The following is a 13,526-nucleotide window of genomic DNA, read 5'->3' on the forward strand; positions in this document are numbered from 1 at the left end:
GAGGCTGGTTTACAAGGTGCTAGTGAGACCTGCTGTGGTGCATGGTTTGGAGACTTTGGCATTGACAAAAAGACAGGAGGCTGTACTGGGTGCGGCAGAGCTGAAGATGTTCTGATTTTTGCTACGAGGGACCGGGACAAGATTAGAAATGAGTTTGTGAGAGGGTTTGGGTACAAAGTCAGAGAAGGAAGGCTGAGATGGTTTGGACGTGTGTAGAGGAGGGAGAGAGGATATACTGGAAAGAATGTTGAGTATGGATGAGGCACGGGTACAGGAGGAAGACCACAGAGAAGATCCATGGATGTGGTGAAGGAGCACATGCAGAGGGTCGGTGTGACAGATGTGGCCAAATGTGCAAATAATGCGGTCAGGGTATATAAAAGTAATCTGTTGTCTTTAGGGCAGTCTGAAGCTCAGACTTGGTTTCCATGTTTGTTTTTTCTACTCATGTCTCAACCTGATGTCAGCTAGGGACACATTTCTTTATATAGTCATGTCAGACACAAGCAACGCCACAGCCTCAAAGGATCACGGAAATAAAATGGCTTCTTTCAGACAGATGATAAACCAAGGTGCTGCAGAGAAGGCGAATATAAAATAAATATATTGTATGTATTTGAATTAGAATTGAAGAAAAAACTGTAAATCAAGCAAAGATACTCTAGTGAAATCCAAAACTTCAAATATGGTTCTTTTAAAGCAGGGTTGTCGAAGTCATTTTACGTCACGGGCCACATACAGCCTACGTTAATCTCAGTGGGCCGGACCAGTGAAACTCTTCTTTCTGTCAGTGTAAAGAAGTTGAATTATACATTTAATTCTCAAGACATCTTAATATAGGATAAAGAAGTACGATTTCAACAGTGTGTCTCGGTTTTTTCTACACGATAAAGAAATACTGCTCAGTATTTCAGTAAATGAAAGAAATCTTTCACCATGACTCTTAAAGTGTAAGATTACATAGAGAGTATATCCATGTGTACAACTGATAGTGTGGAGTGAATACACACTGCATTCAAATGGGACTAGATTGCTTTGCCAGGCCAATTCTGGCCCCCGGGCCTTTTGTTTGGCACCTAAACTTTAAAGCGTGGATGCTGTATTTCAGATTACCTCCTAAGTGACATGACAAAGTATAAAACAGTTGTAACTATCGTACTTTATGAACTGCCGTCACTCATTACCCTTCAAAATGCATGAATGTATTACTCACACAGGACTTTGTGGATCATATTTCATTGTCTCACTGGTACCTTAAACAAAACGTTCCCGTTCACACTTGGATTTTCTTTTTGGTCTAATCCTCACTGACAGAGCAGCTAGTTTGGCCACGCAGACTAATGTGCGTATACGTGACTGCAACATAATGAATGCTCTAAAAAGAGACTGTCCGAAATATATGCTCGTGGTCACTTTATTAGGAACGCCTTGCTTGTATGGGCTGGATTCCTGTTTCCTTTCAGAGCTGTCGTAATTCTTCATGGCACAGATTGAACAAGATGCTGGAAGCATTCCTCAGAGACCTTGGTCCATATTGACGTGATTGCATCACACAGTTGCTGCAGATTTGTCAGCTGCACATGCAAAATGGCAATCTCACCAAATCCCAAAGATGCTCCGTTAGATTGAGATCTGGTGATTGTGAAGGCCACTTCAGTACAGTGAACTCACTGTCAAGTTCAAGAAACCAGTTTGACTGGCTGTGGCATTTAAATGATGCTCAGTAAGTCCTAAGGACCCCAAAATGTGCCAAGAAAATGGACCCCACATTAATACATCACCACCAGCCTGAATCATCGATAAGTTTAGATCCGTCCTTTCATGCTGTTTCACCAAATTCTGACCCTACCATCTGAACGTCCAAAAATGAGACTCATAGGATCAGGCGTTTTGCCAATCTTGTACTGTCAAATTTTAGCAAGTCTGTATGAATTGCAGTCTCAGTTTCTCATTCTTAGCTGCTCCTCTGCATGCCTTGGGTGCAGTGAGTGGTTATTTGAAATATTGTTGACTTCAGCTAGAAGCAGTTTGGCCGTTCTTCATTCTCCTCTGACCTGTGGCATCAACAAGGTATTTTCTCCCAGAGAACCGCTGCTCACTAGATATTTTCACTTTTTTGGACCATTCTCTGTAAACTCCAGAGATAGTGCAGGAAAATCCCAGCACATCAGCAGTTTTTAAATTACTTAGACTAGCCTGCCTAGCGCCAACAACCATGCTATGTTGAAATTCTGACGCTCGATTTGAGCTTCAGCTGTGTCGATCACGTCTACGTGCCTGAATACTCTGAATTTCTGTAAGGCGATTGGCCGATTAGACATTTACATGAATGAGCAGTTGAACAAGTGTACCTAACAAATTGGCGGGTTATCTATAGATATATTACTGACCACATATGACCTAGGTCACTGGAAACATGCTGAATCCTTTTTGTGTGTGCCATTTTGTTTACAGCTTTAGGTCCATAAACGTGGTTAGCGGGGAGCATGTTTCTATCTGCCCTTTGCCCTGACTTGTCCTGTATGGAGGAAACACCTCTAGCCTCTTGTGGTTTTTTACTATGTTTGTACTGATCCACCCTGTCTGTGTGTGACCTTGGCACTGGACCAGCAGAAGGCAGGCAGCATGCGGTGCCACTGTAGAAAGTCATCTCTGTCTGGCACAAAGATTACGGGTTGTCAACAGGTATTTTCAGAATAGCTGCTATTATCTGTACCAGCTTTCAGAATATTTTCACAAAGCTTTACGCTCAGGAAAAGATGGTGACACTCTGGGAAGGCATGACAAAATTAAGAAAATAGATTTTTTTCTTCTTATTTTTGCCTAAATTAGACTGAATGCTATGAAAAGGACCAGCTGGCGATATTGAAGGATGCCAGGACTATGATTTTCACACTGTCAGAAAAATAACCCCTGTGCCCACATTATGCCATCTGTCAGGTGGCCATATATGATTTCACTTCCAGACACCAGATCGCATCTGAACGCAGTCCTGAGGGGAGATCACCACAGACACCTCCTGTACGAGACGTTATTTCCTATGCTTTGACGCTCGGACTTAGTAATTGGATCTTCAAAAGAAAAAACACCCGCTGTAAGAGTGCACGCCTTTAGTGATTGAGTATCTCGCAGCCATTGTTTATTCCTGTTGATGCTTCACCCTGATGGAAAAAACAAATGAGAAGTCTATTTGGCTTGGGTAATGACTCCCGGCTGGCTTCCTCTTGTCCACCCCGAAGGCTCTCCGGGTGTCATATAATCAGTACACCCAAGTCCTTAAATGCATGCCAATTCTGACAAACAACAAAGCTGGCATGAAGATAATTGTGTTTGTGGGCTCTGCGCATCCCTTTCCCTCGCTGGCCCAAGAGGCAGCCACTGCCTCGCCTCGTTTGAGAGGTGCTGTTTTTCATCCCTTGCAATGACAGCCGCACTCTTGTCATTCCCGCCGCATGCTTGCCATGGCTGCCTCGCTCTCCTCGAGATGGTTCTTTTTTTTCCTCCTTCTTCTTCTTCGCCCCCCAACCCTCCAACCCCTCTTCTTCTTTTTTTTTCTCTAGCAATGTTTTTGGCAATTTCTTTTCTTTTTCTTCTGTTTTTTTCTTGACTCGATTAATTCAGTGACATGAATGAAAGCAGCCCGGCAAAGTAAACAGTGGAGCTCTTGAGTTCTGTCCAATCTGTGTCAGTACTTGTTCGCTTCCCAGCAGGCACTTAGGAGCTTCTGCCAACACCGCTATTGCTGCTCTTGATGATGATGACGACGAGGGTGATGGTGAAGATGAGGAGGATTATAGCCCCCTACCATTAGTGCAGACTGTGCCTCGAGAGGCCCGAAGCGGTCGGCTGTTTATCCCTTGTCATGACACCTGACTGTATAAATGGGACCTGTCTGTTTGTTTTATCGTCAACAGCACCAGGCCTCGCCTTCCAGGCAAAGAGAGACAGGGTCAGGGAGACTACAGCTAAAGACTTGGCATTAAGAGCAATGGTGGCTGCCACGGTCACTCCACTTACTCCCATGTGGCTTCTGGCTTTTTTTCTCTCTCTCTCTTTGTTTTATTATTGCACTACGTCCTTTAATACATGGTGACTATACGTCCCTCAGGGCAAGAGAAGTGAATTGCGGATTCTGCTGTTTCACAGTATCAGTGGGGTTTTTTTTCTTAGCTTCTTGCTATTTCAGTGGTGCTTCAGTTCTTACATTTGTTAAGGTGACGCACCATTACTGCTGCTGTGTTTTCCTATTGACTGACCTTGTAAAGTGGTTGAAATGCTATAATTTGCTCCTGTAATCTTTACTTGCTGAGAGTTTGAATTGTGGCTCTTCCATGTATAAATCATTAACAAGTACAGTGTCCAAATCCATCCATCCATCCACTTTTTTTCTACCACTGATCCAATTGAGGATTGCGTCTGATTCACACTCACATTCATACCTACGGGCAAGTTAGAATCGCCAACCAGCCTAACCTCACTATCTGCATGTCTTTGGAGCAGAGTACCTGCAGAGAAGCGATGCAGACATAGGCGAAGCATGCAAACTCCACACAGAAAGATGGTAGAGACAACATTGCGGCACCATGCTGCTTATAGTAAGTTGTATGAAATGCAGCTTTGGGTTGCACATTCTTTTTTCACTCTGGAAAACGTTTCTGCTTTACAATTCTGATGGAGAACAAAACTACAGTGTGTGTGTTTTATGGGTTTGAAGTGTCATTCAGAGCTGCAGGCTTTTTGACAGAATAGCCAGCCCCAGCGGAAGACCCATCTCAAGAGGAACAACTTTGCCAGGCTTGAAGCCCCTGCCTTCCCTTCTTATTCTCCTCTCATTCTTCTCCACCTCTTCATCCATCCATCCTCTTTTTTCTGTTCTACATTTTGACTTAATCCTCCCCGCAGTGCCTTCAGCCTGTCGCCACTTCCCCTCCGGCCTGATCCTGCTCTGATCGATGCCACCTTGCTCCCTACTAGAAACCCAATGGGGAAATGGAAGCATTAATTACCCACCCCAGAGCTCGTTACCCTGGCTCAGCCCTTTCAGCTTCCTGGCTCTTCACCGACTTTGCAATTGTAATTCAGCTGGGGGCCCAGGACGTGAGGGTAATAACAGAGGGTACCCGTCCAAACGGACGATCGCCCACTGATAAATGATCTGCTGGGCCGGACGTGATGGAACTGATGCGAAGGGCCCCGGGAGTGACTCTGAAAGTGATTGACACACAGCTCTGGCACGGGGATTTTTGTGTGAGAGAAATAATTTATGGCTTTCTCTTCCGGAGCTGAGACGAATGCCAGAAATGAGTAATGACCTCTTGGAAGTTCAGCTTCTCTGATCGCAAACAATAGCCCAGGTTGTCAGTGTGGTGGAAATGACAGAATTGATGGCGTTATGAGAATGAGAAGCTAATGGACTAAATCATGGAAATGGCAGTTTAATTAAACATCAGGGCCCAACTATGAACAACATATTACCATTAGAGACGTCCTCACCGATAAATATTGCCCCTAGATGTGGTAAAATGAAAATGAAGGTAAATTGCCCTTTCTTTGGCTAACTGCTTCTGTTTTCTTAATCTTCTCTTCTTGTTACCCTTTTGTGTGACGGCTTGAGTACCTAACTGTTGAAGCACCCAGCAGTTGGCCTCCTCTGTGCTACTCAGCGTCTGATGTTTTCATGTAAGCGCCATGGCGAACACACACACACACACACACACACACACACACACACACACACACACACACACACACACACACACACAATAATGTTTATTTGCTTAGCTACCGTCTCTCCTCAAGCATCCCCAGCTCTTTGCCATAGCCCTAAATCCATTTACAGCCTATGCCTCTATCAGCAACTTTTCCCCTTATCCTCCCATGCTATATTCTGTCTTCCTCCCTCTCCCTTTTCTCCCTTTTTTCCACCCCAGTGCTTTCACCATTAACCCTCTCCTCCTTCTTTCTACTTTCCCCATGTGCCCTCCTCCTCTCTCCTTCTCCCTCTCCTCCCCTTGCCCTTCTTTTCCCCCTTTCTTTCTTTCTTTCTTTCTTTCTTTCTTTCTGTTAAAGACCGATCTAGTCTCATTACACTGATGGCCCTGATGATTCACTTGAATGGTGCACTCTCTCCCCGGTGCCTCTCCAATGGTTCCTCTGCAGCCTCCGCATGCAGCGGCACTCAGCAGTAACAGCAGTCTCTCTTGCTCTTTCTCCCCGGCCACAATGACAGCGTGGCACCTGCTACTCAGCCGCATGACCTCTTGATATTATCATATAGGTCACAGAGACATTTGCACACTGAAGTATTTCTTATTTAACAAGTACTCTCCCACATGTAAATGTTGTGGATGGAAGAAGAAGATAGAGCAAACACCCGGAGATGATGGGAGGAACAGGGAGGGGGTGGGAATCAGATGTGTGAAAGAGTGTGTGCAGCTAGACAAAGTGTATATTTAGCCTGCTTGTGTCTTTTACACCGAACCAGAGTTCAGGTGTGACACTTCCCTTTGATCTTGGGACTATGACTGTGAGCGCCGCACGCAGACTTAACCACAACCACCTTCCATTATTCATCTCTAATGGAGCATTTTTCACACATTGGGAATTACCTGCAGTGCAGAATCTGGTTTGCCTTCAGTCTCGCTCTCACTGGCACCACTGCATTTTGCTGAGAGGAAAATGGTGCAAGCTAAGGCTTTGTCCCATTTCTTCCTTGCACCTTCGCTCTTGAGGTTTCCCTACCTGACTGCACAGTCATGTGAATGTAATGTTACTCCATGAATGGTCGTAGTTGTAGCTTGACCATAAACTTGCCAAGATTGTTTAGCATAGTTTCACAGCTCAGATCACAATATTCTCATGTCGAGCTGCACTGTATTGCCAAACGTATTCCTATGAACTATATGAACTTGAGTGACATCCCATTCTTAATCCATAGGGTTTAATATGATGTCGGAAAGGAGCATGTTTATGGGAATTTTTGACCATTCTAGAAGTGTATTTGTGAGGTCAGACATGCTAATGTTGGACGAGAAGGCCTGGCTCCACTCGATTTCTGGTCTGGACTCTGTGCAGGCCAGTCAAGTTCTTCCACACCAAACTCTCTCATGCATGACTTTATGGACCTTCCTTTGCACACAGGATGGGGCCATCCCCAAACTGTTCCCACAAAGTTGGAAACACAAAATTGTCCGAAATATCTTGGTATGCTGAAGCATTAAGAGTCCCTTTCACACCAACTCTGCCTTCAGTAACATCACCTTTAACATCACGTTCATCAAACTTGACACTCTTCCCCATGAAACTGCAAAAGGTTTCACGCAAACACAACAAACTTCCCGGTTTCTGTAAACTCGTGTAATACAAACTGGTTCAATTAACATGGAGAATATTTGTAGGATTATAATTGGTTTTAAAAGCCCAAACAAAAGAACATGCTTCTTTATCAGAACAAATGTAACAGATTTCAGAGGGGAGCAAATGTTTTCATAAACTGATCAGGAAAACATTTGCACCATTATTATTTTGTAAATGACTCAACTTAATTACTTTCTGGCTGTTTTCCTGTGCATGACCTCTGTAGATGTAACTCCAGAGAGATGTACATTTTCCAACATTCTCAGCAACGGCAGCTTCCAAACCGTGCACCTCCATGGAGAGTTTGATTTCAATCCAAACTATTAAAGAATTAGGAAGTAAAACAACCACCAAATCTGTTGCGCTGACAAGAACGTAGCTTTCTCTTTTGGGAGGGGCTGTGGCCGAGGATCACACATCCATCATTTTTACACTTTGCTGTACTATTGCGTTTTGAGGCGGTGCAGCTAAAACCTCATACCTCACCTAAGCAACCGACTCAACCTTTTCGGGGAAGGTCTTGGTTATTTCAACAAGCTCTTTACCAAGTCAGATTTTACATACTTCACAAGCCCAAAAGAGACTGGATGCTAAACTGGCCTATCTGAAGTCCAGACCTCTCACCCTCTGAGAACATTTGGAGCATTATAAAACAAAACACATAACAAAAATCCTGCAAGAGAAGTCCTGGGAAGTTAAGATGCTGAGTTCAGGTACTGTAAACAAGAATGGCAGAGGTTGGTTTGTTATTTTGCTTTTGAAACACCAGCACTGGGCCTCCTCGGTTCCCAAATGTTTGCAGAGTGTGGGTGAAAAGAAGAGTTGATGCAATACAGTTGTAAGCATTGCACCTGCCCAGTGTTTTAGAACTGTGCTGCTGGCATTCAAAATTAGCATATATTTAAAAAATAACCTGAGTAAATACAATTTCTTCACTTATACTAATAAATATAGGGTTTAGCTGATTTATAAATGACATTTCATATTTTCTTTTTAGGAAACAGAGTTGTGTGTGTGAACTACCCAGAGAGTCAACTATTTATCAGGGTCATGTTCCCTCTAGTACACCTGATCTGACGGCCAACTGAGTAAAACCACACAATGGACTGCAAAAAAAACCCCAGCGAGCATTGTTTGGACATGACAGCCGTAGCAGCACTTGAAGCAGGCCTTTTCACAGTGTGATATGAAGAGTGCATTGGCACAGCGTAAAAAAAAAATTCTCATGATATCTTGTTAGAACAGGGGAAGTTTTTTCTATCTTAATGAATTCAAGATTCTTATTGCTCTATCCCACAGTTATTGAAGAGAATGGGGAAACTACGCTACTGGCTCAAAGTTGGGCGGATGAACAAAGGTTGAGAGAACAGACTGTCCCATAAGAAATAAAGCAGCCATCTGAATGGTAGCTCTGCTGGACAGAAAAATGTCCGTGCAGTGAGGTTTTAGATAAGACACTATTTCACGTACTACACTCTCACAGTGACAGCCTGTGCACATTGCTTATTAAAAGCCCCATTTCATAGTGTGCTTTAATTCTTCAAATGATGGCTTTATTACATAATCAGCCACTCCTTTGTCTCTCCTGTGGCAACATTGCTCGTACTTCTTTCTCATTAAAGGCTACAAAATGTGCAATATGGCACGCGACAAGGCCGGCTCCACACTGCTGTTTAAAGAACAGGTGCATGTAAATAAGGGACAACATGTAAGCCGGGTTTAGGTGAGAGACGCTAATCATAAAAATGCAATCAGGCCTAGATTGATTAATGTAATTATCTGCAGCTGTTTTCTTCAAAAATAACAGCTCTGTGAAAATGGGACTTTGAGAAATCAATGTAAGCACTGTTCAGCCTTCACTCGCTGCATAATTTGGCCCTTTTTCTTTTGCTTTATATGCCACTACTATCTGACTAAACATTGTCTGTGCTGTTGACAACTTAAATGTTTATACTCCAGACCAAGGTGACTTTAAAAGAGACTTGCAAGGAGATAACACACAGAGATATGTTCAATAGCGGGAGAGGCCAACAATACGCCGTGGAGAGCCAAGACTGTGGATTTTCATTCCAAAGCATCGCTTCAGCGGGTGACAGTGCTGATGAGTTCTTCCCTTCTACCTGACAGACTGCTAATTAGTGGATGTCTGGATGGAAAGCAGGCAGCCGGCTATCCCTGTTCTACACTATCCTGCTTTTACAGTTATAATGGAAAACCAACAGTCTGTAGCTTCACTACTGACAGTTAGCTAAAGGAGAAAGCAACTTTAACAGTTTGTTTAGCGTGAATCTCTCAGAGGTCTCTGCATGATCTCTGACTTGTTTTCTGCTTCTTCGCCAGCTGTGAGCAGATTCTTTTGTGTCCCTCTGCAGCACGCTGAAAAGAAAAATCAACCAAATTTAATTTATGCAAACAGATAACTGTCGTTATACATAATTTATTCTTTCTGTGCGAAAGCAGTGCAAACTCAGTGCTTTGTTAGAACAGAATTGGCACAAAACACATGGCACATACGTATTTACACAAAAATCTGATGAATGTTAAGAAATAGTTTTACCCTCAGTGTGATTCATTGTTGTGCAAAAATGTTCAATGCCTAAGATATGTCAGTTTGATTCTCTAGCATGACAAATGTTCCTAAAGTTGGACAGCAAGACTAGGTGCTTGCTTTATGAACCTGTGGCACCTGAATTAAAAGGTTAAACGGTGAGGCCCAATGCTGTTGCTCATATAGAGAAATAGACTTTACTATGTTATCCCCAAAATGTAGAAATTTTGTCACAGCTGCAAACAACAACAACTATGAATACAAAAAAAGTTAAATTAAGTGATTCAACAGTATGGAAGCTTAGTTTTGCCAGTGGCAAAAAAAGAGAAAGGAAATAAGAAAATTTTTTGGCATTATGTCAATTTCAATATCTGAAAATTTCAAATTTCTTAAGTTGAAAATTTGAGATAAATAACTCTGGATATTAAGTCAAAGTTTCTATATCTTTAAAACTCTATGAAGAGAAAAGTCAATAAACTGGAAAAGAACAAGTACCTCAAAAAGTATACATGCTTAAAGGGCAGTTTGAAGGGCAGCAACCTGTCTCCGAACAGTTGGGGATGGACTGGTCCAGACTGTAGTCACTCTCGCACAGATTGCCATCGTTTCCAAATAACTGCTGTCTAATTTAGAAATGTAGACAGATTGCTAACCAGCTGCAATCAATCAGTCAGTTTGCACCCATGTTCACCACTCATCTAGTCGCTAGGACACTAGACTCAACTGGTTGCCAACTCGTTGTATTCTGGTTACATTGCAATGTTTTCTATATTGCATGGTTTCTGAGGACTTATATCATTTTGCAGCTGTAACTGCGGCCTTGCAGCAACAATTTTTGAGTTTCTTTTTCAATGCACAAGTGCATGCACAAATGAATTTCTATTTAATGTGAATTACTGCGTATATAATCATCATATTATCACCAACAAAATGTGCATATAGTTGCCAACTGAACCCAATTCTGTCACGGGGCCGAGTGGCCTGTACTGAACAGGACTCAGGTGCAGAAACCCAGAGCAGAGACAGCAGATGATGTAACAATTTATTAGGTTTAAGTGCAAAAAAGAAAACGTAGCAAAGACAAAAAAAACAATAAGACGTGGAGTTTGACGAGGCGTGGCCTGGGGAACGTGGCTAGGGCTAGGGAATGAGGCCTGAGATGCGGAGTGGAGCTGAGCAGGGAACAGTCACACTGAAGAGAGAAGATAGAGTTAGGGAGGTAGTGGAGGCAGCTCTGAAGTGGCCAGGTGTGTTCACACCGAACGCGATGGACGCGAATAAAACGCCCCAAACGCCCCTAATTTGACGCGTGTACATTCGCGTCTCAACGCGTGTCCAAGAAAAATCCATCGCGCGTGAACCGGAAATGTGGGAGGAATGTGGGAGGGAGTTGTGCCAGACCGGTATCTTTGCAAGATGGCAGCTATCGAGCTAGCGCTTGAAGAGAGAGTCTCCCTTCTCTATGTACTGTGGAGAGCAGAGCAGCAGCGTAAAAGACGTCCTCGCCGTACCTGGGTCCATCAGGTCCTCCAGAGGCATGAGCAGTTTGGTGAGTTTCACCACTTGCTCCAGGAGCTGCGCCTGGATGACGGCCGATTCCAGCGCTATCACCGTCGGCCAGTTTGAGGACCTGCTTTCCCTCGTCGGTCCCAGCATTGCCCGCCTAGACACCAACTACAGACGCTCAATCCCACCTGCAGAGCGCCTGTCCGTCTGCCTGAGGTTAGTAAAACTAGTTAATACGGTAGTCCTTTATTGATATCTGTGCTAATATGCTAATCCATCCAGTTATACACTGCTAACATGGATGTGCTATGCTAACAGTGAATGCTGTCGGTGTTTACTGAAAGCAAACTGTGGTACAGAGACGACTCTTTATAATATTTCTAGTGATACTCAGAAGGTCTCATCAAGTCCCGATTTAATTCGATTTATGCTGTTATCAGTGTTTGAATGATAGCATGGCTGTGGTGTCACATCAATGTATGCGCTCGGTGTTTGCTGATATCAAACTGTAGCATTAGGACCACTGAGTTAACCTTTGTAGTGATACTCACTCCTTTTTATTTAGACCTGGTTTAATTCTGGGATAGTTGAATATTTGTATATAATCCCTGCAGCTGTCAGACTCTATAGCAGGGGTCACAGCCTTTATTAAAACAGAGTTAGATAAAACTGTGAACAGTTTGGTTCATCTCTAGTTACATGGTTCTATCTTGATAAGCTATGTCTTATCACAGATTAATTTTTCAAAAATATTAATGATTTAAGCAAGGAAAGGGCTACATGTCAACACACAACTCTTTATTTCTATTAATGTCTCACTTCATTCCTACCTGATTGACATGTTTAGGAATTATGAGTGATTGGCTCACTGTAGTTGTGAAAGTTGCTACCAATCAAATTATGATATGTTAAAGTTAAAACAAAACACAACTGTTTTAGATATTATCTAATATACATTTTGTAATTATCCTTATAATTACAAAAGGTTTTATGTAAGATTCATGTTTTGTGATTTAAATCTGACATCACAAAAGTATTTTGGAATTTGAATAATGTATTTTGTAACTGCAGTACACATAATACTGATTTTGAACAATTTTGTCCAGGTTCCTTGTCACCGGGGACTCCTTCAGGACCATCGCGTTCAGTTTCAGAGTCGGTGTGTCCACGGTGAGCCAGATCACCCCCAAGGCAGCGACGTCCATCTGGGACTGTCTAGTGGACGACTTCATGGCTGTGCCTTCACCTGGAGACTGGCGGTCCATCACAGAGGGATTCCAGGAGTGCTGGAACTTCCCTCTGTGCTGTGCAGCTCTGGATGGGAAGCACATCCAGACAAAGGCACCCCATATATCATATAGGAGACACACACATTGATATACACTAAATATTCATTTCATTTCTTTTTTGTGGTGCCCAAATTGATGCACCTGCTTGATTTTGTTTAAACAATTATTGCACACTTTCTGTAAATCCAGTAAACTTCTTTTCACTTCTCAAATATCACTGTGTGTGTCTCCTGTATGATATTTAACTGACATTTTTTATTGTAACAACCAACGATTTATACAGGAAAATAATGTCTATTAACAAGGTTGCCCAAACTTCTGCATCCCACTGTATCAGTATATTTTGTCATTAGTATAATATGAAATAAAGTCTACATGTGTCAAGTCGTGTGCCAACATTTGCTGTGTAGTAGAACTGAGACATTAGTCATTATAAACATTTATTTGAAATAATATTAAAAGTCTCAAACAGAAAAACATTAAACATAAATATATAAAATATAAGAATTTACAGAGAGACAGGAATAAAAAGGACCAGCTGCTCTCCAGAGCAGGAACAAGGCTGAGGAGGAAATGCTCCATTGGAGACTGGTGTGGCCTCTTCAGGGACTCCAGGATGGCCAGCTCCACCGCCGATGGACCGTCCTGGGACCCGTCCCTCATCTGCCTCGGAGCCGTCCTCCTCTGTGGGCCTGTAAAACAGCACAAAACACAAAGAAATGAGAAGGCTGCTACTAGATTTTAATTTCAACATTGAAAAAAAAAAAAAACAAAAACAATAACAGGATATAATCAGATTGGTTGTAGATATTTAGTAAAGGTGATCA

General features: G+C 42.7%; 1 protein-coding gene across 1 annotated transcript; it reads left to right on the forward strand.

Moving 5' to 3' along the window:
* The first annotated feature begins 11,289 nt into the window (after positions 1-11,289).
* Positions 11,290-13,272, forward strand: LOC146648656 (uncharacterized). Its single transcript, XM_085390229.1, has 2 exons — positions 11,290-11,626; positions 12,517-13,272. Exons 1-2 carry the CDS (start codon positions 11,367-11,369, stop codon positions 12,785-12,787), a joined length of 531 nt encoding a protein of 176 aa, XP_085246355.1. The 5' UTR covers positions 11,290-11,366; the 3' UTR covers positions 12,788-13,272.
* Positions 13,273-13,526: the final 254 nt, after the last annotated feature.

This window comes from Rhamphochromis longiceps, linkage group LG18 (genome assembly GCF_057381845.1).
Source record: "Rhamphochromis longiceps isolate RC_006_pf linkage group LG18, R_longiceps_female_GT1.1, whole genome shotgun sequence".
Taxonomy (NCBI): Eukaryota; Metazoa; Chordata; class Actinopteri; order Cichliformes; family Cichlidae; genus Rhamphochromis; species Rhamphochromis longiceps.

Excerpts from the sequence above, each read along its gene's own strand:
- LOC146648656 (XM_085390229.1), top strand. The coding sequence starts at position 11,367 with ATGTACTGTGGAGAGCAGAGCAGCAGCGTAAAAGACGTCCTCGCCGTA. Across the intron at positions 11,627-12,516 it reads CGCCTGTCCGTCTGCCTGAG|GTTCCTTGTCACCGGGGACT; the intron begins GTTAGTAAAACT and ends AATTTTGTCCAG.